Genomic DNA, 26,544 nt, shown 5'->3' with positions numbered 1-26,544 from the left:
TTGTCTGGAGACAATACACATCTTTTTAGCCTGTCTTGATGCTCTCTCCACTCCCATTGTTTTGTTTCTTAAAGACTGGATTAGTTGTAAGTATTCGCATTCCAACCATTATTCATGTAAATTGAGTCTGTGTCTTATAAGTTCTGTTTGTGAACAGAATTCCCACTCACCTGAAGAAGGGGCTCAGAGCCTCGAAAGCTTGTGTGGCTTTTGCTACCAAATAAACCTGTTGGACTTTAACCTGGTGTTGTTAAACTTCTTACTGCATAAGAAATGCCAGCTTCCAGTGTACAATACGCATAGATTTCCCAAGAACTTCCGATCCTGCAACAAGTTCAAGAACAACAGTGATTGTCAGTTCAAAACAGAAAATGCTGGAAATACTCAGCAGGTCAGGTAGCATATGTGGAAAGAGAAACAAAATTCATTTCAGGTCTATAGTCTTTCATCAGTACCCTTACTGAGTTATTCCCTAATTTAATTTCACTACTGATCATCGCCACTTTTTTGTGCGCGATAAACTTCCAATGATTCAATTAAACATCCTCATAATTTAACCCACAAAACAAACTGTGCGAAGGACCAGGACTGTCGACATATCGGCTTAGCCCAGCGCCTCCCAGAGACCAGTGATTGGGCAATATAAAAAGGGAATAAGATAGTGAGGGTAGAAAAAGGCGTTGAATACATTTACAAGATAAAAAACACACTGGGACTGGACATTATTACTGCTTCTAGAAACAAAAATACAAGAACAGTCAGTGATGGCAATAGGCCAGTCATTCCTTGAAAGCTTATCCCTCTAATCCTCTGGGTCTTATCATCCAACTGTGTGTTCAACAATCCCACTGTATTTGCCTCTGCTTCCTGGCAGACATTTCAACACATGCTCATTGCTTCAACAAATAGTTCTGTTTTTTAATGTATTTTTCACTATTTCTCATCATATTCTCTGGGTCTATTTCCCTGGTGCATTTGACGTAATACTTTAGGTGTAAATTATTCATAAATGTTTAGCATTTTAGATATCACAAGAAATCTCAGGTTCACCAAACTGATTCCCGGGAATGCAGGATTGTCATACGAGGAGAGATTGGGTCGGCTGGGCATCTATTCATTGGAATTTAGAAGAATGTGAAGGGTTTAATTGAAACATATAAAATTCTGTCAGGGATGTGGCTTCTTTTGGCTGGAGGGGCGGGTGGCGGGGGGGGGGGGGGCGGGGGTAGGGGGGTGGCGGTGGTACAAAGGGGCTCAGCATACAGGGTAGACCATTGAGGACTGAGATGAGGAGAAACTTCTTCACTCATGTGAAGTTGTATGAACTAAGGAATAGCATGATGGGAAAATTGGTCAGCTATTTGGTACAAAATAAGCAAGGCTGACTCTGCATAACTTTAAGACTGTGTGAGTAAATAAAACAAGATAAGGTCAGGGATGACGGAGTCACCGACCTTCTTCTGTTCCATCAAAGGACAAGATAAGGGTATGAATGATGAGACAAAAAGTTCTAGGCGGTCAGCAAGTTATGACATGATTAATGACGTTGCTTATGATTCTATTACTAATCGAATTCCTGAATATGCTCTGGTCACGCAAACTGATAATGATTATGTATAAATACTGAACTGATTCTTTGTGTAATTGCAGACTTGAGGAGGAATTAGCAAGTTGTACCAACTGCTCTCTGAACTCAAGTTTTCAGCCAAAACTGCATGCCGTCTTTCGTAAATAAAGACAAAGTTATTTAATCGAAACAAATTTTGTTGAGTCTTCCTATCACAGTCAAGAAGCAGGAAAGATTCCACTTCAACACTCAAGAGGGTGGTGAACCTATGGAATTCTCTACTACAGAAGGCTGTGGAATCCAAGTCACTGAATATATTTAAGAAGGAAACAAATTTCTAGACTCGAGAGGTTTCAAGGGGTATAGGGAGTGTGCAGACGTATGGTGTTGAAGTAGAGGATCAGCCATGAACATATTGAACAGTTAAGCAGGCTCAAAGGGCCAAACAGCTTACTCTGCTCTTATTTTCTATGTTTCTATTCCTGCCTTCATTCTAGGCCTAGAGCAGAAGTTGGCTAACTTTTCCTCACAGCTACTTGCCTTTACATTTGGAATCAGTCTTGATTACTTCCCTGTACCCTTTCCAAGACGAATAATCAAACATTTAAACATTTATTGCACTTAATTTAGTTGTTTGCATTGGCATCAGTTGCCAAGATTGAAGTCACATTACATGCGAACAAGTATCAGCACATTCTGGTCAATCTTTTGTCAATACTTAAATTACTCCGACATGACAAAGTTATTTAGTGGTGGACCACTTGAGTGGGTCCAATTCCCATTGCAATATTCCACTATCCAAAAAATCCTGGGTGCATGTTCACCCTTACCCCCTTTCTAGGTCTTCCTATTCCATCACAATTCCAGTATTATGTATTTATGACTATTTTTTTTACATCTGAAAGAAATACATTATAGGAACAGTCTTTCACTGATAGTGAAAGGCTTGAAAAGCACAACCGATGGGCCCAATTTTACCATTTTGATTCTAAGTGCTGAATCTGGGTGCAATTCAGATCCGACTTGGAAACCTGCTCTCAGGCGTCCCCATTAGCACTCAGCCTGAAAAAAAAAAATCACGGGTCTGAATCGTGCTGTGGGTGGGGCTTATCACGCCAGAAACATTGCAGCTCTGATTGGAGCTTTGAACTGCGCATGCGCAGTGGGAAAAAATATTTGTAAAACACTCCCCTGTCACACCGTTCCCGGGCCACAAAAAGCAGATAAAGTGGCCCAGGAACGATGGCCCCCACAGACAAATCCCACCCCCACAACATAACTGTCCCCCTTATCCACCCACCCTTCCTCCCCGCTACCCAGACCGATCGCGACCTTCTTCCCCCTTCCCCCCACTGATCGCCCGCAGAGTGGCAGCGGTCCCCCCTTCCCCCCACCGATCACCCGCAGAGTGGCAGCGGTCTCCCTCTGCCCCCCCCCACCAGAGAATGATCTGGCCTCCCTCCTCTCTCCCCACCCCCTGCCAGCGATACATCTGATCCGTCTCCCTCCTCCCTCCCCCCCACCAGAGAACCATCTGGCCTCCCTCCTCCCTCCCCACCAAAGAATGATCAGGCTTCCCTCCTCCCCCACCCCTCACCAGAGAGCGATCTGGCCTCCCTCCTCCCTCTCCCCCCCGCCCCTCCCCACGAGAGAACGATGTGGCCTCCCTCCTCCCACTAGAGAATGATCTGGCCTCCCTCCTCCCCCCACCACTCACCAGAGAATGATCTAGCCTGCCTTCCTCCAACCACCACCCCCCCCCCCCTCACCCTACCACCACCAATCTGAGTCAGAAAGTTGTTGGAAGCTCTGAACCTACCTCTTCAGAAGCTGGAGTGCCCGAAACAGACCTTTGACGAGCATGTCTGTTTCGCGTTGAATCTGGACGGGCAAACGCGATGGTAAAGGGGGAAATGCTGATAAAGTTGGGCGGGCAGCCCATTAATTCACTTTAACTGCATGCAAATTTTCGGGTCTTGGTAAAGTGGGCATCTGCACAGACGCAGGCGTGGATCGCATTAATTGCCTCATGCCCGACTTTACCAAGTTTTCGTGCCTGAAAACAGACGTGACGCAATGGTAAAATCGGGCCCTATGTGTCTAAGACAATCTGGGTACAGGACTCCAAAAGTACACTCTAAGACTTTGTCCTGGATTTTTGCCAAGATGGTGACTCAGGAACTCTTTAAAAAAGTGGTCTGTTCCTGATTCCAGGCCTCCTGAGTCCATCCTTGGGCTGAGAGTTTGTGGGAGCGCCTTTAAAAGGTGTGAGCTGTTTTCTGTCAGAAGCCCACATTCACACACTGCCAACATGGCTGGCTCCATTGGGGAAATTGCCTGATTGTCTGCAATTTTTATGGATTCGGGGCAGATTTTTAAAGCGTCAAGTTTCATGAACCCTTAGAGGAATTATGAGCGAGCGAAGGGGACCTTTTAAAGGCTAAGTTCCAAAAGCCCTTCTCATGCTCCCTATTCCAAGTTATGCCATTCCCCCACTAACCACTTCTGACCCCTCAAGCACCTTGAACCCTTTATGTCAACCTCTGGAACCTCCATGCCAACTGGACCACTGTATATGTTTTACAACCAATGATTATCATGGTGGAGAGTGGGTTCTATGAAAAATATAACTTTGAGAAAATGTGATAAGTTTCTCCGATGAACGAAAAATCTTGATCACATGGTAATCAAATTATCATTCAACCAGGTTATTTGAAGTTTCAAATACCACAAACACTTGAAACTACTTGACTTATATCAACAAGGATTGTGAAACTGACCACAGAGACCAGTGAGCCTAAGCTGCCAATTGAACAATGTTTATTCTGGGGAGGTGTTTTCATAATGTAATAGCTCTCTGGGCACTCAACCAAGCTGTGGTGACCCACTGTAATTACATGTGTATGTCTGGACACACCCATGCTGCACCTGGCCCGAGACTCCTCCCTTTCCACCTGAGACTCCTCCCTTTCCACCAGAGCGAGGTATAAAGGTGATGGTTCCTCCTCCTCGCCTCAGTCTGGGCCAGGTTAGCTACAAAGGTGTGCTCCTGTTCTTTGCGAATAAAAGCCTGTTATTTCACTCACTCACTGGAGTCCTCGTATCGTGATTGATAGTGCATCACAAGCCTCGTTATGTACATTTGTGGCTTGTGGTGTTTGGAGCTTCAAAGGGCTTGAATGGCTGACACTTTCGTCAGCTTGCCATTTCTTCATAAGATTTTCTTTACAAATCTGTCTCTACACTATGGTATTCACTGTATTTTAAAATTGTACACTGGGTCACTGAGCATCATAATCTTAGAACTTGGAAGGCATGAGGGGCTCAGTGGAAATGCAGAGCTTTGCACAGGAAACACGAGAGGATGTGGGGGGGATGGAGATGGGGCAGAGGAGGAAATGATGGGACATGGGCGGTGTTTAAGAGTGGGAATGGGGTGTGAGAGGTGAGGGCTGGGGGACCTTTGTTTCTCTTTCACTGGGACCAAATGCCCACAGCATTAAGGTGGGGGCTTGTTAAGGAGCCAGCCTCCGCACTTGGTGGACCTTGTGGCTATCTTTACAGTTCTCACATTGGGCTGGCCAGACTTCAGCTCACATCCGGCCCCCAACAATGAAGATCCTGCCTGGTGGGCTCTCAAAGCCGGCAGCCCAGGCCGGTAATTTTCCTGACTCCCCCCTCAGCCACCTTGCGGATGAAAACCCAGGCCCATTCCAAACTTCCTGTACGGCCTAATACGAATATCTGAAGATGCGCTGGACACATTTCGGGGTGCACTTGTGAGTTCAGCATTGAAGAGCCTTTAAAATTAGATCTCCAACATGGAACTGATGATAACAGTGAATACAAAAGTCAGGTTGAATAGAAAAGGAGACGGTGTAACCCTATTAATTATTTTATTTGTTTTAATTGCTGCATAATTTCATGGAATTCACATGCTGAATCTGTGATATCAGAATTTGTCTCTCTTATTTTGTCACTGAATTCCATGAATCATGCCTCATTTTGATCTCTTTTTGCGATCCATTAACTCTCTGGTTTACATTCTGAGCGGGAACAATTCTTGCAGACTCTCACGTTTCAGAAGTTTTTTGACCATTTTTCCACAAAAGGATTGGGAAAAAAAATGAGACTTCAAAATTCCATGACCGTTCTAGCAGCCTGCCATGCTACCAGAAGAGTCATACTAAGAAGGACACCATCACCAAATAGCGAGAAAAGAACGAAAATATGAATGGTGTAGATACTTACCAAGAATAAAGGCAGACACATAGCTCGAAGTCTGTCCGAGACTCACAATAAAATTCAGAACACAGAATATTTCCCAATTTAGAGAGAACACTTGAAGCACACTGACCAAAGTCTGTACAGTTAAAGTTCCAAACAGAACTATCTTCCTTCCAAATCTGCAAGCAGAAGAAAATAATGCATCAATTTATTGTTGTGGCATGGCTGATTGTTAAGTGCCGAGCTGCCCAAATCTTAACAGCTGCCAGAATGGTTTTGCAATTTGTGTATTATGATGAGTTCTCTGAAATCCAGAAGTGACATCTCGGACAAATTGAGATTTTTTTTATTAAGATGAAACTTTTATTATAATAAAGAAATTAAAATAAAATTACACTTAAAAGACAAGAACACCTTCACAGAGTTAACAGTGTTTGTAAACCTCCCAAACAGATCTCATGGATGGCAGCTGTCCTTGAGAGTCTTTCTAATCTGTCAAATTCCAGTAATTTTGCCACACCATGCCCTACTACTCTTCGCGTTTTCTCTAATCTCTGAAGGTGACAGCAAGCTGGTTGTCCAGGTTTGGCCTTGTCCACACTGTCTTCTGTGAGATCTCACCAACTACTGCAAGCACACAAACTTCAATTTTTTAAAATCTCTTTTCCCTTTGATCTTACCCCTCATTGTTCCTTACAATCCTTTAGAAGTTTTCTTTTCCAGAATTGATCAATCCTCCCTTCTCAATATGGGTACTATATATTAGAAGTACACATACCCTATCTTTCTTCATCTATTTACAACCTTCCAATTTGTATAAGTCCTCCGTTGAAATATAACAGCCAACTTTGAACCATTTCTTTTGCTGCCTTTTGTAAATTTTTATTCAAGTGCTCCTGGTTTCCTCTGTTCATCACTGGGCGGGATTTTCCGGCTCACCCCAAAACCTGCCCAACATCAACAGATCTTTGCATGGTCAGCCCCCCCTCCCCCGCCTGCTGCGATTCCCGTGGCAAGCGGGATGGGAAAATTGCCCACATCATATCAAACCTTCTCATTGTTGTTTGACTTGTACAATTTTTCAGTCTCTCATCCAGCTAAACCAGCCGCGCCCCCGCAAGTTTGTTTTCCAGTACAGGAAAATATGACAGTGCTATTACAAAAGGTTGATAAATATTAAAACTCATTTTAATGACACTCTACACTACTACATACTTACCAACATACACAGACATACGCATATATTTATTCATATGTTAAATCATGCACATATGTGCATATACACAGATGTAGATGGTATACCAATCTTCCTTATGTGACATAGCCATCACACAAATAAACTCAGACTTCTCCACGTGAATTTGATTAAAATAAAGTCACATCGAATTGAAAATTCTGTTCTCAGCTACCAGAATTTTGATGAGGTACCTTGGAAGATGTTATATTGTGGCCCAGATACAAGGTCACAGTCTTACCTCTGGGGTTGGGACATGGTTTTGTAGAATCCTACAGTGCAGAAAGAGGCCATTTGGCCCATCGAATCTGCACCGGCCACAATCCCACACAGGCCTTATCCCCATAACCCCATGCATTTACCCTAACTCGTCCTCCTGACACTAAGGGGCAATTTAGTATGGCCAATCCACCTAACCTGGCCATCTTTGGACTGTCGGGGGGAAACCAGAGCACCCAGAGGAAACCCACGCAGACATGAGGAGAACGTGCAAACTCCACACAGACAGTGAATCAAGCCGGGAATCGAACCCAGGTCTCTGGCGCTGTGAGGCAGCAGTGCTAACCATTGTGCCACTGTGTTGCCCCTGTTAGAGGCTAGCGCTCCCCAAAAAAGTCACTGTAAGAAGAAACAAGTCTGGAGTTGATGTCAGGAGCTCCCACATCTCTGATCCTGAAAGAGACCTCTGACACTATTTTATGTTCTTCCCTGTGGTGAATTTGGAGGTAGGAATGATAGTCATATCGGGCAGGATTAGTGCCTGATCAGTTGGGTGGGGGGGGCGGTGGGGAGGGGGGGGCGATGAAATCAGGAAGGGGGGCCCCCCCACAGGATGCACCTCCGTGCTCTCCCCCTTTTGCTGCTGACTCCCTGCACCCACCACTTCCACTACTCCCACTGTGAATCCACATCCTCCATCATTTATCTCTGGTTTGGGTGTAGGATTGCAACCTGCCATCCTAGGCCTCCAGTGTGTGTTATTCCAGCACCAGCCACTGCCTCCTGGTGGTGCTGCTGAGCAAAAGAGCTGGTAGCCTCTGATTAGCCTGACAGGGTTCTCATTTCATGGAAGGTCCATCGGTAAGCTCTCAACTGCTTGAATTGTACTAATACCAATGTGCAAGTTTATCCAGGTATAATGCATACATAAAAGCCAGGATAATTTTTTCCCAAGCTAATAGCAGCGCAATCTGTCTCCGCTTAAGTAATGTAATGGAGTGAGTCATCAATAATGTTATCAGGTAAGATAGCCTCTTCTCCAGTTCATTTCACAACAGCACATATTGGCTTCAGATCTTATCACAGCCTTTATCTGGAAATGGGTGCAAGAGGAGAGGTTCAATTAATGTTATGTTGTAATATTTTGGAAAACTCATTTAAGTATATCATTTCAGGCACATGTATACATGAATATCCAGAATACCACATCAGTCGTTGTGCCAAGTACACAATGCATCATTCCATCTCACAGTAGAGATGTGAGAAAATATAGTTCAGCATGTCCACTACGACTCTCACCAATTTTTACAGATGCACCATAGAAAGCATCCTTTTCGGATATATCACAGCTTGGTATGGCTCCTGCTCTGACCAAGGCTGCAAGAAACTGTAAAGGGTTATGAACATAGCCCAGTCCATCACGCAAACCAGCCTCCATCTACATTGCTTGGAAAAGCAGCCAGCATAATCAAGAACCCCAACATACCCTGGACATACTCTTTTCCACCTTTTTACATCGGGAAAAAGATACAAAAGTCTGAGATCATATACCAACTGACTCAAGAACAGCTTCTTTCCTGCTGCCAACAGACTTTTGAATGGACCTACCTTATATTAAGCTGATTTTGTTTACACCCGAGCTATGACTGTAACACTATATTCTGCACCGTCTCCTTTCCTTCTCCCCTATTTACTCTATGAATGGTATGTTTTGTCTGTATAGCATGCAAGAAACAAATTCTTTTTCACTGTATACCAACACATGTGACAATAATGAATCAAATCAAATAAGCCGGGATTTTTTGTGCAACCCATAGTGAAAGTAATCCACCATTGGCCGTATTGCCTGGTCCTGCCATTGTTAACTGGGTTTCCCATTGAATGTACTCCTTGCCACCATGAAACCCATGGCAGGGGTACGCCATCAGTGGGACTGGAAGATGCTGCTTGCATGAATGGTGAACGTTCCGGCCCTAATGTCTGTGCTGGAAAATGATGATTATGTTTGACTTCTGAGAACTAGAAAATATAACATGGTGACAGCAGGTGTTGAGTTGAACTTAAACCCTGTGAAGTATGCAAATGCTGAATTTGATATTGAAATATCTGCCCGAATTAGAACCAGAGAGAGAAAGTTAAGTGAGTAGATCCTGTGAAAATGTGATGGTGTCTTCCACCACAATGAACGTGCAGCTCCAGTCCATGTTGAATTAGAAGGCCACTGATATAACGGAGACATTTGAGAAGTTCCTGGCAGGAACCAGGTGAGCATGTCAACATTCTCAACAAGATTGAGAAACATAGCCAGAAAGCATAATTTCCAGCAAGTATAATCTGGTGGAAGGCTGATCGATTAGCTCGTCTGGGGCTTTGCACATCCTGATATAAACAGTCCCCAACCGGAAAGGGCAGGTTGTTGACATATTACATGAAGCCACTAGTAGGCAGATAAAGACGCTGACTACCTAAATGACTGGAATTCAGTTCTCTCAAGGATAAAGTATAAAGAATTCAATTCTCTCAAGGATAAAGTAGCAGGGCTGGCGCAGTAAAACAGAAACAAAAGAACGCACACCAGATAGTGAGAAAGAGGTGAAAGAGTAGTGGATGACCATATGTGTTCAGAAACAACAAGAAATGTTTTGGGTACAAATCAAACTGCAGAGATTGTGGAAAGCCCAATCAATGGGAAAAGATGTGCAGGAAAAAGAAAGCAGATGGTAAAGGAATTACAAGTAGCTGAAAAACGGTGAATGTGAAAGAGAAGAAATAAAAATATTCATGAACTGGGAGATGACGATATGTTTGAGGACAAGATAGATATCGGAATCATACACCTACATGAAATGGCTGGATGTGATTGTTATCAGGGAAATAAATTCTCACAACCATTCAAATCAGGAAAAGGGCAAGAGATAAGCTCACAGCCATAAATTTGAAAAACAAGGTTAACACCATCACACGCAGGTTATGTCAGAAGATCTTTTCAGAAGGTCAAGAGGGCCCTTATCAAATGCTGAGAGACAAACAAAGACCTAAACTTTGTCACTCCGAACTACACCTCTCAAGACTGACATGAAATCACAAACAGCTCAACACAAACAGTATAGTTTTAAAGAGAAATTTAAACTTCCAGTTAACATCAGAAACTCGGAGTCTGAAGAAGATAATTGGCTCTCTCCTCCCTCCACAGATGCTGTGCTAAGTTTTCCCAGCATTTTCTGTTTTTCTTTCAGATTCCAGCATCCGCAGTGTTTTGCCTTTATCTTAAAAAGATGAGGAGTTAAGATTCTGTTTTAAAAAGAAACACTCTCAGCTAATGTTTTGCCGGCAACCTATGCTTTCAAATTAGAGAAATAAAGTTTACTTATTAGTCACAAGTCAGGCTTACACTGCAATGAAGTTACTGTGAAATTCCCCTGGTTGCCACAGTCCGGCGCCCGTTCGGGTCAATACACCTATCGTCAGAATATGGGCAGAAACCGGAGATCACCCTGGATCTATCCAGAACCATCTTGATAAGGCTCCAACCGAGGGAGAGACAGAAAAAGACACCCAAAAACAGCCACTGTCTGCTAATTAGGCAGCTAAAATGTGTCACACCTGCCGAACAGATGCAGGTATTATAAACCCTGGTTGTTTCTATGATGCTCACCCCTTAAAGCAGCTTCCCGCAATTTGAGAGGGAAGTTGCAGTGATAACTACATCCTCAACACCTCCATTTCAAAAAATGCAGCACTTCGACTTCAAAAACATATCAGGCCAGCATCGAATATGGAGTAATCTTGATTTACGTTTACAAGTGTTGGCCGGAACTTGCAGGTCGTTCACACCTGCGGGATCTTCTGGTCCTGCTGACGGCGCACCCTCACCACAAGTTTCAGGGCAGCAAGAGGTGAATTCAATGGGAATCCCCATTGACAGAAGCTGGACCCTAATCCTAACCCTCCACCAGTCAATGGTGGGCCACCTCCTGTCACCACAAAACACGCAGCATGTTGTGTGGTAAATCACAAGCGTCGTTTTTAAAATTTTTAACTGCTGCACTGGTAACTTTGGGTGCGATCTCACCGGCTGTTCATGCCAGGCTCTTACTGCAGCAAGGTTGGAGAATTTGGCGGCCAGTCAAATTTCCGTTTACTGCAACGGGATGGCGTGAACGATGATAAGATTCTGGCCTTTATCTTTTCTTAGGTAACTTCCAGAGCAATAGGGTGAAATATACCAACCTTTTTCTTCCAAGTTAAAAGGCTTTGTTGCTGGGTTATCTTAAATTAAATTTCTCATTCCACCAGTAAGACAATGTACACAAAAACATACATTGCTCATGGGTGACTTTGGGAAAATACCTTTAAAGCATGACAAAGCAAACAGTATGCAGATACTTCCATATTGCAAGGGGCTTGCTTTTCTTTACTTTATCTAGCCAAGTAATTTCTAATCCTCGAACTCTCTCTCTCACTTTGTAGGTTTTTTCTTCTAACTCCAAGCGAGAGTCAGCATTTTCTCTGCACACAGTGCTGATTCTAATCATTGCTCTGTAATTCGCTGCAAGTCAGGCGAAACAAAGCCTGCAACTGCCTTCAGTTTGTGATAGTTCTGGCTTCATAGGGTAGACTGTAACCTGGTCTCAAAATTATTTTCTCTACCTACTTCTGCATTGCAATGGGAAACACATTAGCCTTTCATCAAAGTAGAAATTTTAATCAGTTATCTTTGATCCATTTTTCTTCCTTATTAGTTTACAATTTGCGACTTATAACTTCCAGAACCTTTGAGATTCAAGGACTGTAGATTGTAGACTTTGAAACTGCTATCATTGTCCCTACATGCAAGCATGTTGCACTTCCTTCTCAATAACACAATTTGGGTGGGATTTTATGGCCTTTGTAGGGTCCATTCATTCCTTTGAATAGACGGAGACAGCACTGATCCATTGAATAACTTTTACTGAACAGAATTTAAAAATTATCACATTACAGAAAGCGATAAAAGGATTACTTGAGAGAGTTGGATACCAACAAAAGCTATTCCTGATACAGACTTGATCCAACCTAACACTGCCAAATATAGCTACAGAGAGCATTAAAACTTTCCGGTTATCTGTGTTATGAAATTACTAGGTACAAGCAGTGTCTAACTTTTATAAACAATTTGCAGCTGTATGATACGGCTTTGTTTATGAAAACTTTGTTTTGCTTATAAAAAAGCCTCGCTTGCATTGTACTTTCAAAGAATGCAGTCAATTTCTAAGTTCATCCCAGCATTCCCAGCTGAGTTTTAAAATGTGGCTAAGTTGGCTTTAAAGTTTAGCATAGTTAGATACATAGGCAGAAACACCTTAAAATGAAGTATTTGCAGCAAGCAAACCATACACATGATCCACAGCAGCTTGCTTGTCCCGAAACCATAAAATCCTGCACAAGGTCAACGGGCCTTTCCATGCTCCGTCCCTCTCCCGCTCCGATTCCCGGGGTGGGCGGGCCGGTAAAATTCAGGCCTCTGAGTCTTCTTCCAATCTTGAACAATTAAACCATCCAGGATTTCTGTCCGGTAGATTCCAGCACATGTCACATGACTCCTTTCATTTACACTATCCTATAAACTAAAAGATACAGTCCTAAAATATAATCCTATACAATCTTATAAGCCTCATAATTGTAACACAATTCTGCCAAGCAAAATACTTCTTCCTGGTTATCTGGAGGATGTAGGACAACAACTCATTGTACAGGTCGAAGGAAGCCAAGACTTCAACAAGCACGTCAATTTCTTGCCTGTGATTTGATTTATTATTGTCACGTGTATTGGTATACAGTGAAAGTAATTGTTTCTTACGCACTTGCACAGACAAAACATTCATAGAGTACATAGGGGAGAAGGAAAGATAAGGGTGCCGAGCGTAGTGTTACAGTCATAGCTAGGGTATAGAGAAATGTTGTTGAGGGGACAAACTGTGCATGTACATGATCCAATCCAACAAACCTGGAACCCAGCAAATGTTGTTGGTAAAGATGAGTGTTCAAGATCGTACTTCATGGAGACGAAAACCAGCAAGCAGATGAGAAGGAATAGAATCCATATTTGACCTACTCTGGCATAAATCTCAAATGGGCAACAGCAACACCAATAAAATCATTAAAAAGTATTGCAACATCAACACCAGTGATACAATGTCAGCAACATCAAGCACAACTACAGCAATAGGAACAGCATGCACAAAGTACCATTAGAGTGTTCTAACTCAGTGCAGGGACGATGACTACAACCAATTTATTGCCCATCCATAATTGCCTTTGAGAAGATGGTGATGTGCCACGTTTTTGAACCGCTGCAGTCCATGTGATGCTTGGAATGGAATTGCAGGATATTTGAATGAATGGTGATATGGTTCCAAGGCAGGATGGCCTGTGGTTGGGAGGGGAACTTGCAGGTCATGGTGTTCCCATGCTGCCCTTGTCCTTTTAGGTGGTAAAGTTTGAGGGTTTGGAAGGTGCTGTCAAAAGACCATAAGGGTATCTTCTAGATGGTGCATACTGCTGTTACTGTCCCAATGAAATCTGTTTTACTTAAATCTAGAATCCGAGAGGCTATTTCATGTTTATGCCCTTCAAACACGACTTTGAACCTGATCATTATATGATCCCAATCAGATCCTTGACATTCATTGCTGAATTAGCATTCAGCAATTACCATACTAGACGTTACGTTGCTGAATCCCGCACTATCACATCCTGGAGTTACCATTGACCAGAAACTGAAATGGACTAGCTATATAAATACTGTGGCTACAAGAGCAAGTCAAAAGCTAGGAATCCTGTGGTGTGTAACTCACCTCCTGACTCCCCAAAGCCTATCCACCCTCGACAAGGTACAAGTCAGGAGTGGGGTGGAATACTCTCCACTTGCCTGGGTATATGTAGCTCCAATACTCAAGAAGCTCAACAGCATCATAGACAAAGCAGCCCACTAGATTGCTACCCCTTCCACAAACATTCAATTCCTCAACCACCGGCGGACAGTGGCAGCCATGCACCACGGATACACTTTCTCAAGGGCAACTGGGATGGGCAATAAATGCTGACCTAGCCAATGATGTCCACATGCCTTAAATTAATTTCTGAAAAAGATAAACAGTCAGGCAGCTTTAGGCTGTTAGCTAAATCTTGCTCATTTCCCATTACTGCATCAGATGAAGCATGCCCCACTGTTGGTCCGAGGACACACTCACAATTCATCACTATTTCCACGCGTACTAGTCCGCTTGCCCTGATCGATAAAAAATTTAGAAATCTCCATTGAAACCACTTTGTCTTTCCTGCTTAATTCCTGCAAATATATCGATCACTTCATAGCTGTTACCAGGAGCCTTAACAAAGCTCCCACTGTACAATCTTAAATACTTTTCATTTCTAAATCCTACACTCGAAAGTCTCCACTGCCTGCTCACCTCTCGTTATATTATCTCATAATTGAATGGATTTTATCCTAAATCACTCAGACCAAAGCTCCTCCTCGACCATTTCCTCTATCGTTGCTGTTGTGACCTTATAACTTGATCTATTAGCCATACCTCAGTAATATCTTCCATGTTATACCTCCCAACTTAAACTGACACCTACAATTCATTTTAATGTGTTCTTTCTATTCCATGTGCCCTATCAAGAATGCTTTACACCTAAACTCCAGCTTCTGCTCTAATATTTTGAACAAACAATTTTGATTTCATGTTGCGGTCCCGCTGAATTGAATGGAGATTTAAATGTTTTGCCAAATACACTGGGGAAAGACTCCATGATAGGGCTGTAAAATCCTGGCTCTGGATTAGTTACTTCACATCACTTAGCTTTCCCTTTACATCTAATGTATAAAATAGTGGTGGCACAGTGGCACAGTGGTTAGCACTGCTGCCTCACAGTGCCAGGGACCCGGGTTCGATTCCCAGCCCAGGTTACTGTCTGTGTGGAGACTGCACATTCTCCCCATGTCAGTGTGGATTTCCTCTGGGTGCTCTAGTTTCCTCCCACAGTCCGAAAGATGTCCTGGTTAGGTGCATTGACCATGCTAAATTCTCCCTCAGTGTACCCAAACTGATGCCGGAGTGTGGCAACTAAGGAATTTTTCCTTCGTTCTTCATTGTCACTTCATTGCAGTGTTAGTCTACTTGTAACACTAATAATTAAACTAAAACATTACTCTACTCGTTTCTTTTTGAGCTATTATTTATAGTACTTTTTCCATCTAAGCCCTCCCCGTCCCTCCAACCCACCCCAAATCCCTTATTTACGAGTCTAAATTCCTTGTGGGTAGATTCTCTATCCTTTCCGACAGGACCCTGGTCTAGGTAGAGCCAATCCCAACAGTAAATTTTCCTTCCTGTCCAATCCTGGTGCCATGTGAACCAAAGTCCCTCTTTCCCACACCATCCTTCAACCACATTTTCATGTCCCTAATACCAAAAACAAAATACTCACGGTGCTGTAAATTGAAGATAAAAACAGAAGATTCTGGAAATAATTAACAGGCCTGGCAGCATCAGGCCTGGCAGTATCTGTGCAGAGAGAAACAGAGCTAGTAGATCTGGGACCTTTCATCACACCGGCAGCTAGTATGGTGCATAATTCACCTGAACACTGAGTTTAGAGTGACTTTACCATATCCAGAGTTTGGAATATTTATGAAGATCCCACCAGCCTGCAGCAAGCACTTCACACACATCCACAAATCCAGACATTGGGAATATAGCACAAACGATGAGACATATGTACTATACACAATTGTGGTCATCTTATTATAGAAAGGATATTATTAAACTAGAAAGAGTGCAGTAAAGGTTTACTAGGATGCTACCGGGATTTGATGAGTTATAAGGTGAGGCTGGATAGACTGGGACCTTTTTACCTGGAGCGTAGGAGGCTCAGGGGTGACCTTACAGAGGTCTATAAAATAATGAAGGGCATAGATGAGGTAGATAGTCAACATCTTTTACTGAAGATGGGGGGAGTCTAAAACTAGAGGGCATAGGTTTAAGGTGAGAGGGGAGAAATACAAAAGAGTCCAGAAGGGCAATTTTTTCACTCAAAGACTGGTGAGCGTCTGGAACGAACTGCCAGAAGCAGTAATAGAATCATAGAATCCCTACATTACAGAAAGAGGCCATTCGGCCCATCGAGTCTGCACCGACCACAATCCCACCCAGGCCTTACCCCATATCCCTACATATTTTACCCACCAATCCCCCTAATCTACGCATCTCAGGACACTAAGGGGCAATTTTAGCATGGCCAATCAACCTAACCCGCACATCTTTGGACTGTGGTAGGAAACCGGAGCACCTGGAGGAAACCCACACAGACACGAGGAGAATGTGAAAACTCCACACAGACAATGACCCAAGCCAGGAATCGAACCCAGGTCCCTGGAGCTGTGAAGCAGCAGTGCTAACCACTGTGCTACCGTGCCGCCCAGGTGGTGGGTACAAATTTGTCTTTTAAAAAACATTTAGACAGTTACATGTGTGAGATGGGTATAGAGGGATATAGGCGAAATGTGGGCAATTGGGACTAGTTTGGTGGTAAAAACTGGGTAGCATGGACAAATTGGGCTGAAGGGCCTGTTTCCATGCTGTAAACCTCTATGACTTATGACGTCTATGTACTCGACCCAAGTTTAGCAACACCTCCCCATCCACAAAGAGACTGGTTTTATCAGTGGAAATTAGGATGAAGATTCCTTCTGCCAGGGTTGAATAAATGAAGAACTTACCTGTCAGATAATTGTCCAGAAATAAAAGCACCAACCAGCACTCCCATGAAGATTATTGACATGGAAAATGGCCCTTTCCAGTCATCATTACACACCAAGTCCCACTGAAAAAGAAATGAAAAATAACTTGTGCATAGTTTGGGCAAAATTACAGGCAAATCATTTTACTGTATTGGTTTTAGAATGGTGGGATCAGATTTAAGATAAGCCCTTTTGCCTCACTAAGTCTCAAATCAATGGCAGCTTTTACACCTCTAAGCTAGAGGGCTGTGGGTTCAAATCCAACGTGAGACGCTTCAGTACATAATCCACGCTGTCACTTCAGTTCAGCAATGAGGGGGTGCAGTGTTTTATATGAGATGATAAACTGCGATCCTCTCCGCCCTCCAGATATAAAATATTCCATGACACTATTTCAAGTATTATTTATTGCTCAACTGAAGCAGGTTAGTCGATTGTTCATCTAATTTGTAGGATGTTGCTGTCACATTCATCTAAATTACAACAGTGATTCCAATTTAAAAAACCATTCAGTCACTTTGAGGAGGGAGCGAAACCACAGACTGTCAAATTAAAAATATTCTCGGCTCGGAACAGCGGAGTTGGCTGGTAGTTTGTCCGATATGAATAAATTAGCATCTATCGGGTGGGAGAATCTCACCTGATAGACACTCACCTGATGAAGGAGCAGCACCCCGAAAGCTCGTGATTCCAAATAAACCTGTTGGACTTTAACCTGGTGTTGTGAGACTTCTTACTGAAAGATACTGTTAATGGCAATGGGAAACCCTCCAGAGTTCCCACTGGCATGGGCACCTAGTCCCAATTCGGAAGAATCTTGGCCCATATTATTTTGTCTAACCCAATTAATTTTAACCTAATAATAACGACATGGGGATTGCAAACTTAGTATTGACATGAGTAAGGGCTCACCCATGAGCAATTCTTTATCCTCCATGGCGTCAGGCCAGATCTATTTATTTTTAACTTCAGTGCCTTTGCCTCTCTAAGAATTAGTGTTTTGAATTTTAACTCCTGATTCAATTTGTTCTCAGTTGATATCAATCTTGTTTCTTCTTCTGCAATGTTTAACTGTGCAGGACCGTGTGTTAACCATGGCTTCGTGTTCTCTGGCCTCTGAGTCAACAGGTTCAAACCCTCGCCTAGCATAACAATCTAGACTGCTACTCCATTGGAGAACCTGGGGAATGTCGAGCCGTCAAACACACGGTTCTCGGGTGGGATGCTCAACCAAAGTTTGGTCTGCCCTCTCGGGTGGACATATGCGATCCTGAGGCACTATTTTGAAGAAGGCCGGGAAAGTTAACACTGGTGTTATATGTATCCCTCAATTCAATACCATCAAAAAGAGATGCTCTGGTCTTTATCATATTGCTGCTGAGTTTGCTGCGTGCAAAATCGCTGCCACATTTCCTGAATTACAGGAATTAGTTAATTAATTACTTAGTGACTTAATTAACTGGAAGCACTTTAGGATGTTAAATGTCTTATAAAAATAGAAATTTCTTTCATTTTTGCACTTTCTGCAGTATTGATCTCTCTGTATCTAACATAAGCTTCCAATTTTTGCCTTACCCTGCCCTGTGTGCTCTTTAACATCCAGAGGGCTCTCGATTTGGGAGTCCCACACTTATAAAAGCATTTATCTGAACTTTCTCTATCTCCTCTTTGAATGCCGAACACAGCTCTCGTCACAACTTCTCTTCAAGTCGTTGTTTCCAGTCTACTTTTGCCAAACTATATCTTAGCTTTGTAAAATTGGAATATACCTCTGTTTATAATGTATACTCTTGGTTTATCTTTGTCCTTTTCCACAACTACACTAACTGTATTACGATCACCAACATCAAGGGCCCGATTTTACCATCGCGTTGCGCCCATTTTCGGGCACGAAAACTTGGTAAAGCCAGGTGAGTAGCGCAATCCGTGCCCGCCTCTGCATCAGTTCCCCCTTTACCAAGGCCCGAAAATGGCCGCGATCGGGACCACACCCAAAACGGGCACGACGGCCATTTTAATGTATTTGCATGCATTTAAATTGACTTAATGGGCTGCACGTCCAACTTTACCGGCACTTCCCCCGTTACCACCACGTTCGCCCATCCAAAATCGGCAGGAAACAGACATGCTCCATAAAAGTGCAATTCGGGTACTCCAGTTAGTGAGGAGGTAGGTGCTGAGTGTCCGACGGCTCTCTGCTTGAGATCAGTGGGGAGAAAGGGGGGGGCGGGAACTGCTGTTACTCTGATTTGATTTGATTTAATTTGATTTATTATTGTCACATGTATTAACATACAATGAAAAGTATTGTTTCTTGGGTGCTATACAGACAAAACATACTGTTCATAGAGAAGGAAACGAGAGAATGCAGAATGTAGTGTCACAGTCATAGCTAGGGTGTCGAGAAAGATCAACTTAATGCAAGGCAAGTCCATTCAAAAGTCTGACAGCAGCAGGGAAGAAGCTGTTCTTGAGTCGGTTGGTATGTGACCTCAGACTTTTGTATCTTTTCCCGACAGAAGAAGGTGGAAGAGAGAATGTCCGGGGTGTGTGGGGTCCTTAATTATGCTGGCTGCTTTGTCGAGGCAATGGGAAGTGTAGACAGAATCAATGGTTGGTTTGCTTGATGGATTGGGCTACATTCACGACCTATTGTAGTTCCTTGCGGCCTTTGGCAGAGCAGGAGCCATGCCAAGCTGTGATACAACCAGACAGAATGCTTTCTATGGTGCATCTGTAAAAGTTGGTGAGAGTCTTCGCTGACATGTCAAATTTCCTTAGTCTCCTGAGAAAGTAGAGGTGTTGGTGGGCTTTCTTAACTATAGGGGGGGCCAGGACAGGTTGTTGATGATCTGGACATCTAAAAACTTGAAGCTCCCGACCCTTTCTACTTTGTATTACTACTTTGTCCCCGTTGATGTAGACAGGGGCATGTTTTCCTTTACGCTTCCCGAAGCCGATGACAATCTCCTTCGTTTTGTTGACATTGAGGGAGAGATTATTGTTGCTGCACCAGTTCACCAGATTCTCTATCTCATTCCTGTACGCTGTCTCATCATTGTTTGAGATCCGACCCACTACGGTGGTGTCATCAGCAAATTTGAAAATCGAGTTGGAGGGCAATTTGGCCACACAGTCATAGGTATATAAGGAGTATAGTAAGGGGCTGAGAACACAGCCTTGTGGGGCACCGGTGTTGAGGATGATCATGGAGGAGGTGTTGTTGCCTATCCTTACTGATTGTGGTCTGTGAGTTAGGAAGTTCAGGATCCAGTTGCAGAGGGAGGAGCCGAGGCCCAGGCCACGGAGTTTGGAGATGAGTGGGAATAATAGTGTTGAAGGCTGAGCTGTAGTCAATAAATAGGAGTCTGACATAGGTGCCCTTATTATCTAGGTGTTCCAGGGTTGAGTGCAGGGCCAGGGGGATGGCGTCTGCTGAGAACCTGTTGCAGTGATAGGCAAACTATAATGGATCCAGGTAGTCTGGGAGGCTGGAATTGATTCATGCCATGTCTAGCCTTTCGAAGCACTTCATAATGATGGAAGTCAGAGCCACCGGCCAATGCCTGAGATCAGCGAGGGGGAAGGGGTGGAGGCCCCGTGGTCGGTCTGGGTGGCAGGGGGGTGGGGGGACAAGGGGGTGAGTAATGTTGTGGAGGTGGGACAATGTCTGTGGGGGCCAGGGGGAGGAAATATCTAGCCCGGGAGAGATGTGACAGGGGAGTGGCATTCTATCATTTTTTTCTGCGCATGCGCAGTTGGAGGCTCCGATTGGAGCTGCAGGGTTTCGGGCGTGTTAAGCCCCGCCCACAGGCATCTGCAGCGAGATTCGGAATTGCTGATTCTTTTCGGGCAGAGGGCGTATGGGAGTGCCCAAGAACAGGTCTAAGAGGCGGATCTGAAACACTCCCAGTTTCAAGTCCGCCCAGCACTTAGAATCAAAATGGCCCTAGGATGCTTCAGGCTGACAAGCTTTATTCCCTCACATTAACTCCAGAAACAAATCTTTTCTCATTAGGCTCCAGCTGAAAAGAAGTTCCCATGAATTCATTTTAGAATTCCATTCTCTCTGTATTATTTATACTGACTTCATCCCAGTTAATATTAAGATAATTAACATACTTTGCCTTATTGTTTTCTCACATCAACTGCCTAAATGTTTATTTTTGTAAATCTGTAGGAAAATTGTTCAGAATTGGGCGTAGCATGCAGAACGGAATTCTCCGTTGGCCTCGGGCAAGATTTTACAAGCCTCACCCGAGCGAGTTGTAAAATACCAGCCTTTAGAACCCAATGTAAATAAACTATAGATAGATAAGCATATAAAAAATATAAGAAAGACAATGAATGATAAATTAAAGACAGCAGCTGTTTCTGGGGTGTATGGTGAGGATTAACTGGGCAACACACATAAATAATGAGGAAGGTTTGCCGAAAGTAAGCACACGAGAAGACCTTTTGCAGATGATAACCAAGAAGCAACTGCAATTCATTGGGAAATCATACTTGACAAACCTACTGGAATTCTTTAAGGATGTAACTAGTAGAGTTAATGAGGGGGAGCCAGAGGATATGGTTTACTTGGACTTTCAGAAGGCTTTCGACAAAGTCCCACAGATTAGTGTGTAAAATTAAAGTCCATGGGATTGGGGCTAGTGTATTATGATGGAAAGAAAACTGATTGGCAGACAGGAAACAAAGAATAGGAATAAATAAGTATTTTTCCAAATGGCAGGCAGTGACTAGACGCATACTGCCGGGATCATTGCTAGAATCCCAGCTATTCACAATATATATTAATGATTTAGATGAGGGAACTAAATGCAATATCTCCAAATTTGCAAATGACACAAAACTGGATGGGAGGCTGAGCTGTAAGGGGAATGCAGAGATGTTTCATTGTGGCTTGGACAAACTTAGTGAGTAGGTAAAGGCATAGCAGATGCAGAATAATGTGGATAAATGTGAGGTTATCCACTTGAGTAGCAAAAACAGGAATGCAAATTATGGGGCTGATTCTCCCAAAACAAATCTGAGTGTTGAATTTGTGTAAAAACTGGAGTAAATCACACTGGTTTTTTCAGCGGGAATTTTGAAATGGATCTCCCACCGTCTGTGCACTGCAGAGTGCCTCAGTGTAAATCCAGTTGAAAATCAGTGGTTTTGGCCTATACCTGCTGAGACGCTGACAGCATAGCGCTGAGCGGGCCACCGTGCATGTGCCAATCTGTCAGCGCCAAGATCGATGCATGCGCAGTAGCCCACACTACCAGTCTCCCAATCACTAGCCAGCTCAATCACTGGCCAGCCCTGCAACTCCCGCATCGCCACCATGGGACCCCTCCCCCCCATGGCCCGATCGCTGACCCCCCCAGATATGTCAGGGCCAGCCTCACACCTCCCCCGCCACCATCCCACTTTGATCTCCCCCCCGTTCCACGACCCCAGCCACCCCCGCAGTCCCGACCACCCCCTGCAGCCCTCAACCCCCAAACAGGCGGACCCCTCCACCCCAATACCCAACCCCGATCGCTGGCCTCCCTCCTTCTGTCACTCAGCCCGAGTGCAGAGTGGCAGTGGGATCCCCCACCCTCACCGATCACCCCCCCCCCCCAGAGGCCCCCATCAGGCCCTGCCCCTTGACATTGCCCAATGCCTGGTGGACAGTGCCAAGATGCCCCTGGGCATTGGCACTCTGCCCCTTGGAAAGTGCCAGGGGGCCTAGTCTGACACTGCCTACTCTTGGTTGGAGGGCAGAGGAGGAGGAATGGAGAGAGACACTAGCGGGCCCAGAGATTTCAGTCCCGGGCCCGCAATCAAATGTAAAATAGATTTAAATTGCCAGCAGCGTAAATTATGCAGCTCCACACCTATTTCTGGCGTGGATCTGATGGCACCGGAAATCCGGCTGCTGGAGACTCGCGGAGGCCGTGGCACCCAGCGGGGAGCTCATGAAATGGCCTCCGCAGAGTCTCCTGGACCGCTGCGCTACAAAAGCAATGTAATGGGCCGGGAGAATTTCCCCTTATTGTCTGAATGGCTATAAATTGAGGGAGTGGAATGTGCAATGAGACCTTGGCGTCCTGGTACACCAGGCATTGAAAGTAAGCATGTAGGTGCGGCAGGTGGTAAAGAAGGCAAAAGTTATGTTTGCCTTCAGAGTGAGTAGATTTGAGCACAGGAGCAATGATGTTTTGCTGCAATTACACAAGGCCTTGGTCAGGCCACAGCTAGAATACTGTGTGCAGTTTTGGTCTCTTTATCTGAGAAAAGATATTCCTACTATAGAGGAAGTGCAGCAAAGTTTTACCAGCCTGATTCCTGGGATGGCAGGACTGACGAATGAGGAGAGATTGAATTGGTTGGTGTTATATTCGCTGGAGTTCAGAAGAATGAGGGGTGATCAGAACTAGACGGAGTAGATGCAGGAGGGTGATCCCGATGGTGGGGAGTCAGAGGAAAGGGGGTAGACCATTTCGGACTGAGATGAGCAGAAATTTCTTCACACAGAGGGTGGTCAGTTGGTGGAATTTTCTACCACAGGAAGCAGTTGAGGCTGAAGTATTGTATGTTTTCAAGAAGCAGTGAGATATACCTCCTGGGGTGAGAGGGATCAAAAGATGGGGGTGGGGGGGAACAGATTACTGAGTTAGATGACCAGCTGTGATCATAATGAATGTTGAAGCAGGCTGAAAGGGCTAAATTGCCTACTCTTGCTCCTATTTCCTATGCTTCCATTTAGGATTATAACAAATGATAAAATGGAGAGTAGCAGAGCAAGAGGGAGACAAAGGGGGACATACGCCTCCAGTTTAAGAAGCAGAACATGTGTAAGATTTAATGTTGGTTACTATCAAGGATCAAGAAAATTGGAAAACCCTGATTGCGGAGGTTGTAAAATATGGCACTTGAAGGAGATTTGCTCTTGTATATCTTTCTGGCTAGGGGTCTGTAGCATTCTCCCAGCAGAAATTCAGAGGTTTGTTCTTCAACAGCAATTCTCAGCTGGGGATCTTCAGCCTCATTGAATCTGTGAGAAGATTTCAAATGTTCCGTCCGCCAAGGAAAGGACTATGACAGAAGGTCAGTGGCTGGATGCAGAATTGTGCTACCACCAAATGACTTGCACAGAACTGCAGCTATAAAGACCTCACATTGAATGTAGTTTCAGGTTTTGCATTATTCACTTCCACTGAGTGTTTCTCACCTTGAGCTACACAGAGAACTGGACTTGAACAATTCCCCTTCATTTGGTGCCTTATATCATTGGTTCTGGTGAGGAGAGGCAGGTTAAACTGTTGATCTATTTAATGTTAACTTCACAACAATCTAATCTCAGAGTCTCTATTGCTAGTGTAATGACAGTGTTCCTTCAGGCACTTACCTCGCTGACGATGGTGGAGATGTACTGATCCTTACTGTACTCCCAACCATCCAAACAGGGCTCCTGTTCTAGCTCAGACATATTGAAGGAATCTGGGTCGGGAAAAGTCTGCGAAAGATTCACGATCACATCCAGCGGGTACCGTCTACATTTGCTGTGCTGGAGTTTGCCTTTTTCCAGTTCCAGAGGGATAGTCCTATTGATCCACGCTTCACTCAGATTGAGATTCCTGGGAATGACAGGACGATGCACTGGAATATCCGCAAAGAAAACCATTGGGAAAGATGCTGGAACTCAAAAGGAAGAAGGCAGCTCTCTGGTAGGGTCCCCATTCTCCAAGGAAAGCGGCGATTTCATCGTAATCCCGACAGTGGGGGGAACCGGCAGTGAATTACTTCTCCAGAACTATAAGAATTTACCTCTGGAGGGCGAGTGGAGAAACAGCCTGGAGTCATTTCAAAGTCTGTTGCAACCTAAAGTCAAAAGATCCGTCAAGATAATTAAACGTTTAAATATTATTTCAATATTAATCCAATCTTCACCCGGCACTGAGAGAGCTCCTCCCAAATGGGACATCATTGAGCAGATACTCTGCAATTTGAACACAGCTTCTGATGTCCCTTGTAAAACACATTGCTGACAGAATGCTGGAATGATTGGTTGTGGTTAAACTGGAGCCTTCCTCACCCGGTGTGTTGAGTATTTCCGATGGCTTTCCAGTTGAGACATTGACAGCGTTTTCAGTTCTCTCTGAGATGTTGGTAATTAATCTATTTCTTACAAATTTACACAGAACAAAATCCCGCAGATGTTGGAAAACGGAAATAGAAACAAAAAGAAAAATGTAAGAAATAATCAAAAGGTCTGGCAATATCTGTGGAGAGAGACACAGAGTTAAAGTTATACAGACCAATGAACTTCCTGAGGAAGAAATGTGAAAGTTTGAAAACAGTGGAAAGGGAAAGAACCAGAAAAAAGAAATGGGAAGGCCTTTGATGGGATAGAGAGCAAGAAAGACTGTGTCAGTGATGGAGTAGAGAGCAGGAGAGACTGTATCAGTGACAGGGTAGAGAGCAGGAGAGACTGTATCAGTGACAGGGTAGAGAGCAGGAGAGACTGTATCAGTGACAGGGTAGAGAGCAGGAGAGACTGTATCAGTGATGGGGTAGAGAGCAGGAGAGACTGTATCAGTGATGGGGTAGAGAGCAGGAGAGACTGTATCAGTGATGGGGTAGAGAGCAGGAGAGACTGTATCAGTGATGAGGTAGAGAGCAGGAGAGACTGTATCAGTGATGGGGTAGAGAGCAGGAGAGACTGTATCAGTGATGGGGTAGAGAGCAGGAGAGACTATCAGTGATGGGGTAGAGAGCAGGAGAGACTGTATCAGCGATGGGGTAGAGAACAGGAGAGACTGTATCAGTGATGGGGTAGAGAGCAGGAGAGACTGTATCAATGATGGGGTAGAGAGCAGGAGAGACTGTATCAGTGATAGGGTGGAGAGCAGGAGAGACTGTATCAGTGATGGGGTAGAGAGCAGGAGAGACTGTATCAGTGATGGGGTAGAGAGCAGGAGAGACTGTATCAGTGATGGGGTAGAGAGCAGGAGAGACTATCAGTGATGGGGTAGAGAGCAGGAGAGACTGTATCAGTGATGGGGTAGAGAGCAGGAGAGACTGTATCAGTGATGGGGTAGAGAGCAGGAGAGACTGTATCAGTGATGGGGTAGAGAGCAGGAGAGACTATCAGTGATGGGGTAGAGAGCAGGAGAGACTGTATCAGTGATGGGGTAGAGGGCAGGAGAGATTGTATCAGTGATGGGGTAGAGAGCAGGAGAGACTGTATCAGTGATGGGGTAGAGAGCAGGAGAGACTGTATCAGTGATGGGAAGGTAAATGGGTGTTTTTCTGGTTGGCGACCAGTGGCTAGTGGTGTGTCTCAGGGGTCAGTGTTGGGGCCGCAATTGTATACAATTTACATAGATGATTTGGAGTTGGGGACCAAGTGTAGTGTGTCAAAATTCACAGATGACACAAAGATGAGTGGCAGAGCAAAATGTGCAGAGGATGCTGAAAGTCTGCAAAGGAATATAGATAGTCTAAGTGAGTGGGCAAGGGTCTGGCACATTG

At 44.2% G+C, this 26,544-nt stretch overlaps 1 protein-coding gene across 1 annotated transcript; it reads right to left on the bottom strand.

Moving 5' to 3' along the window:
- Nucleotides 1–259: 259 nt before the first annotated feature.
- LOC144505572 (organic cation/carnitine transporter 2-like) lies at nt 260–24,694 on the bottom strand. The gene is made up of 4 exons (XM_078231692.1): nt 24,419–24,694; nt 17,014–17,117; nt 5,819–5,973; nt 260–324 (listed from the first exon to the last, which is right to left on the bottom strand). Exons 1-4 carry the CDS (start codon nt 24,692–24,694, stop codon nt 260–262), a joined length of 600 nt encoding a protein of 199 aa, XP_078087818.1.
- Between the last annotated feature and the right edge of the window lie 1,850 nt (nt 24,695–26,544).

Source organism: Mustelus asterias, chromosome 16, assembly GCF_964213995.1.
Source record: "Mustelus asterias chromosome 16, sMusAst1.hap1.1, whole genome shotgun sequence".
NCBI classification, from domain to species: Eukaryota; Metazoa; Chordata; class Chondrichthyes; order Carcharhiniformes; family Triakidae; genus Mustelus; species Mustelus asterias.
Note: the sequence above shows the minus strand (reverse complement) of the source record. Positions and strands in the feature narration are given on the sequence as shown.

Coding starts and splice junctions, on each gene's coding strand:
- LOC144505572 (XM_078231692.1), bottom strand. CDS start 24,694: ATGGTTTTCTTTGCGGATATTCCAGTGCATCGTCCTGTCATTCCCAGG. Junction 17,118..24,418: donor TCTCCACCATCGTCAGCGAG/GTAAGTGCCTGA, acceptor TTTCTTTTTCAG/TGGGACTTGGTGTGTAATGA. Junction 5,974..17,013: donor TCTGGACAATTATCTGACAG/GTAAGTTCTTCA, acceptor TTCTGCTTGCAG/ATTTGGAAGGAAGATAGTTC.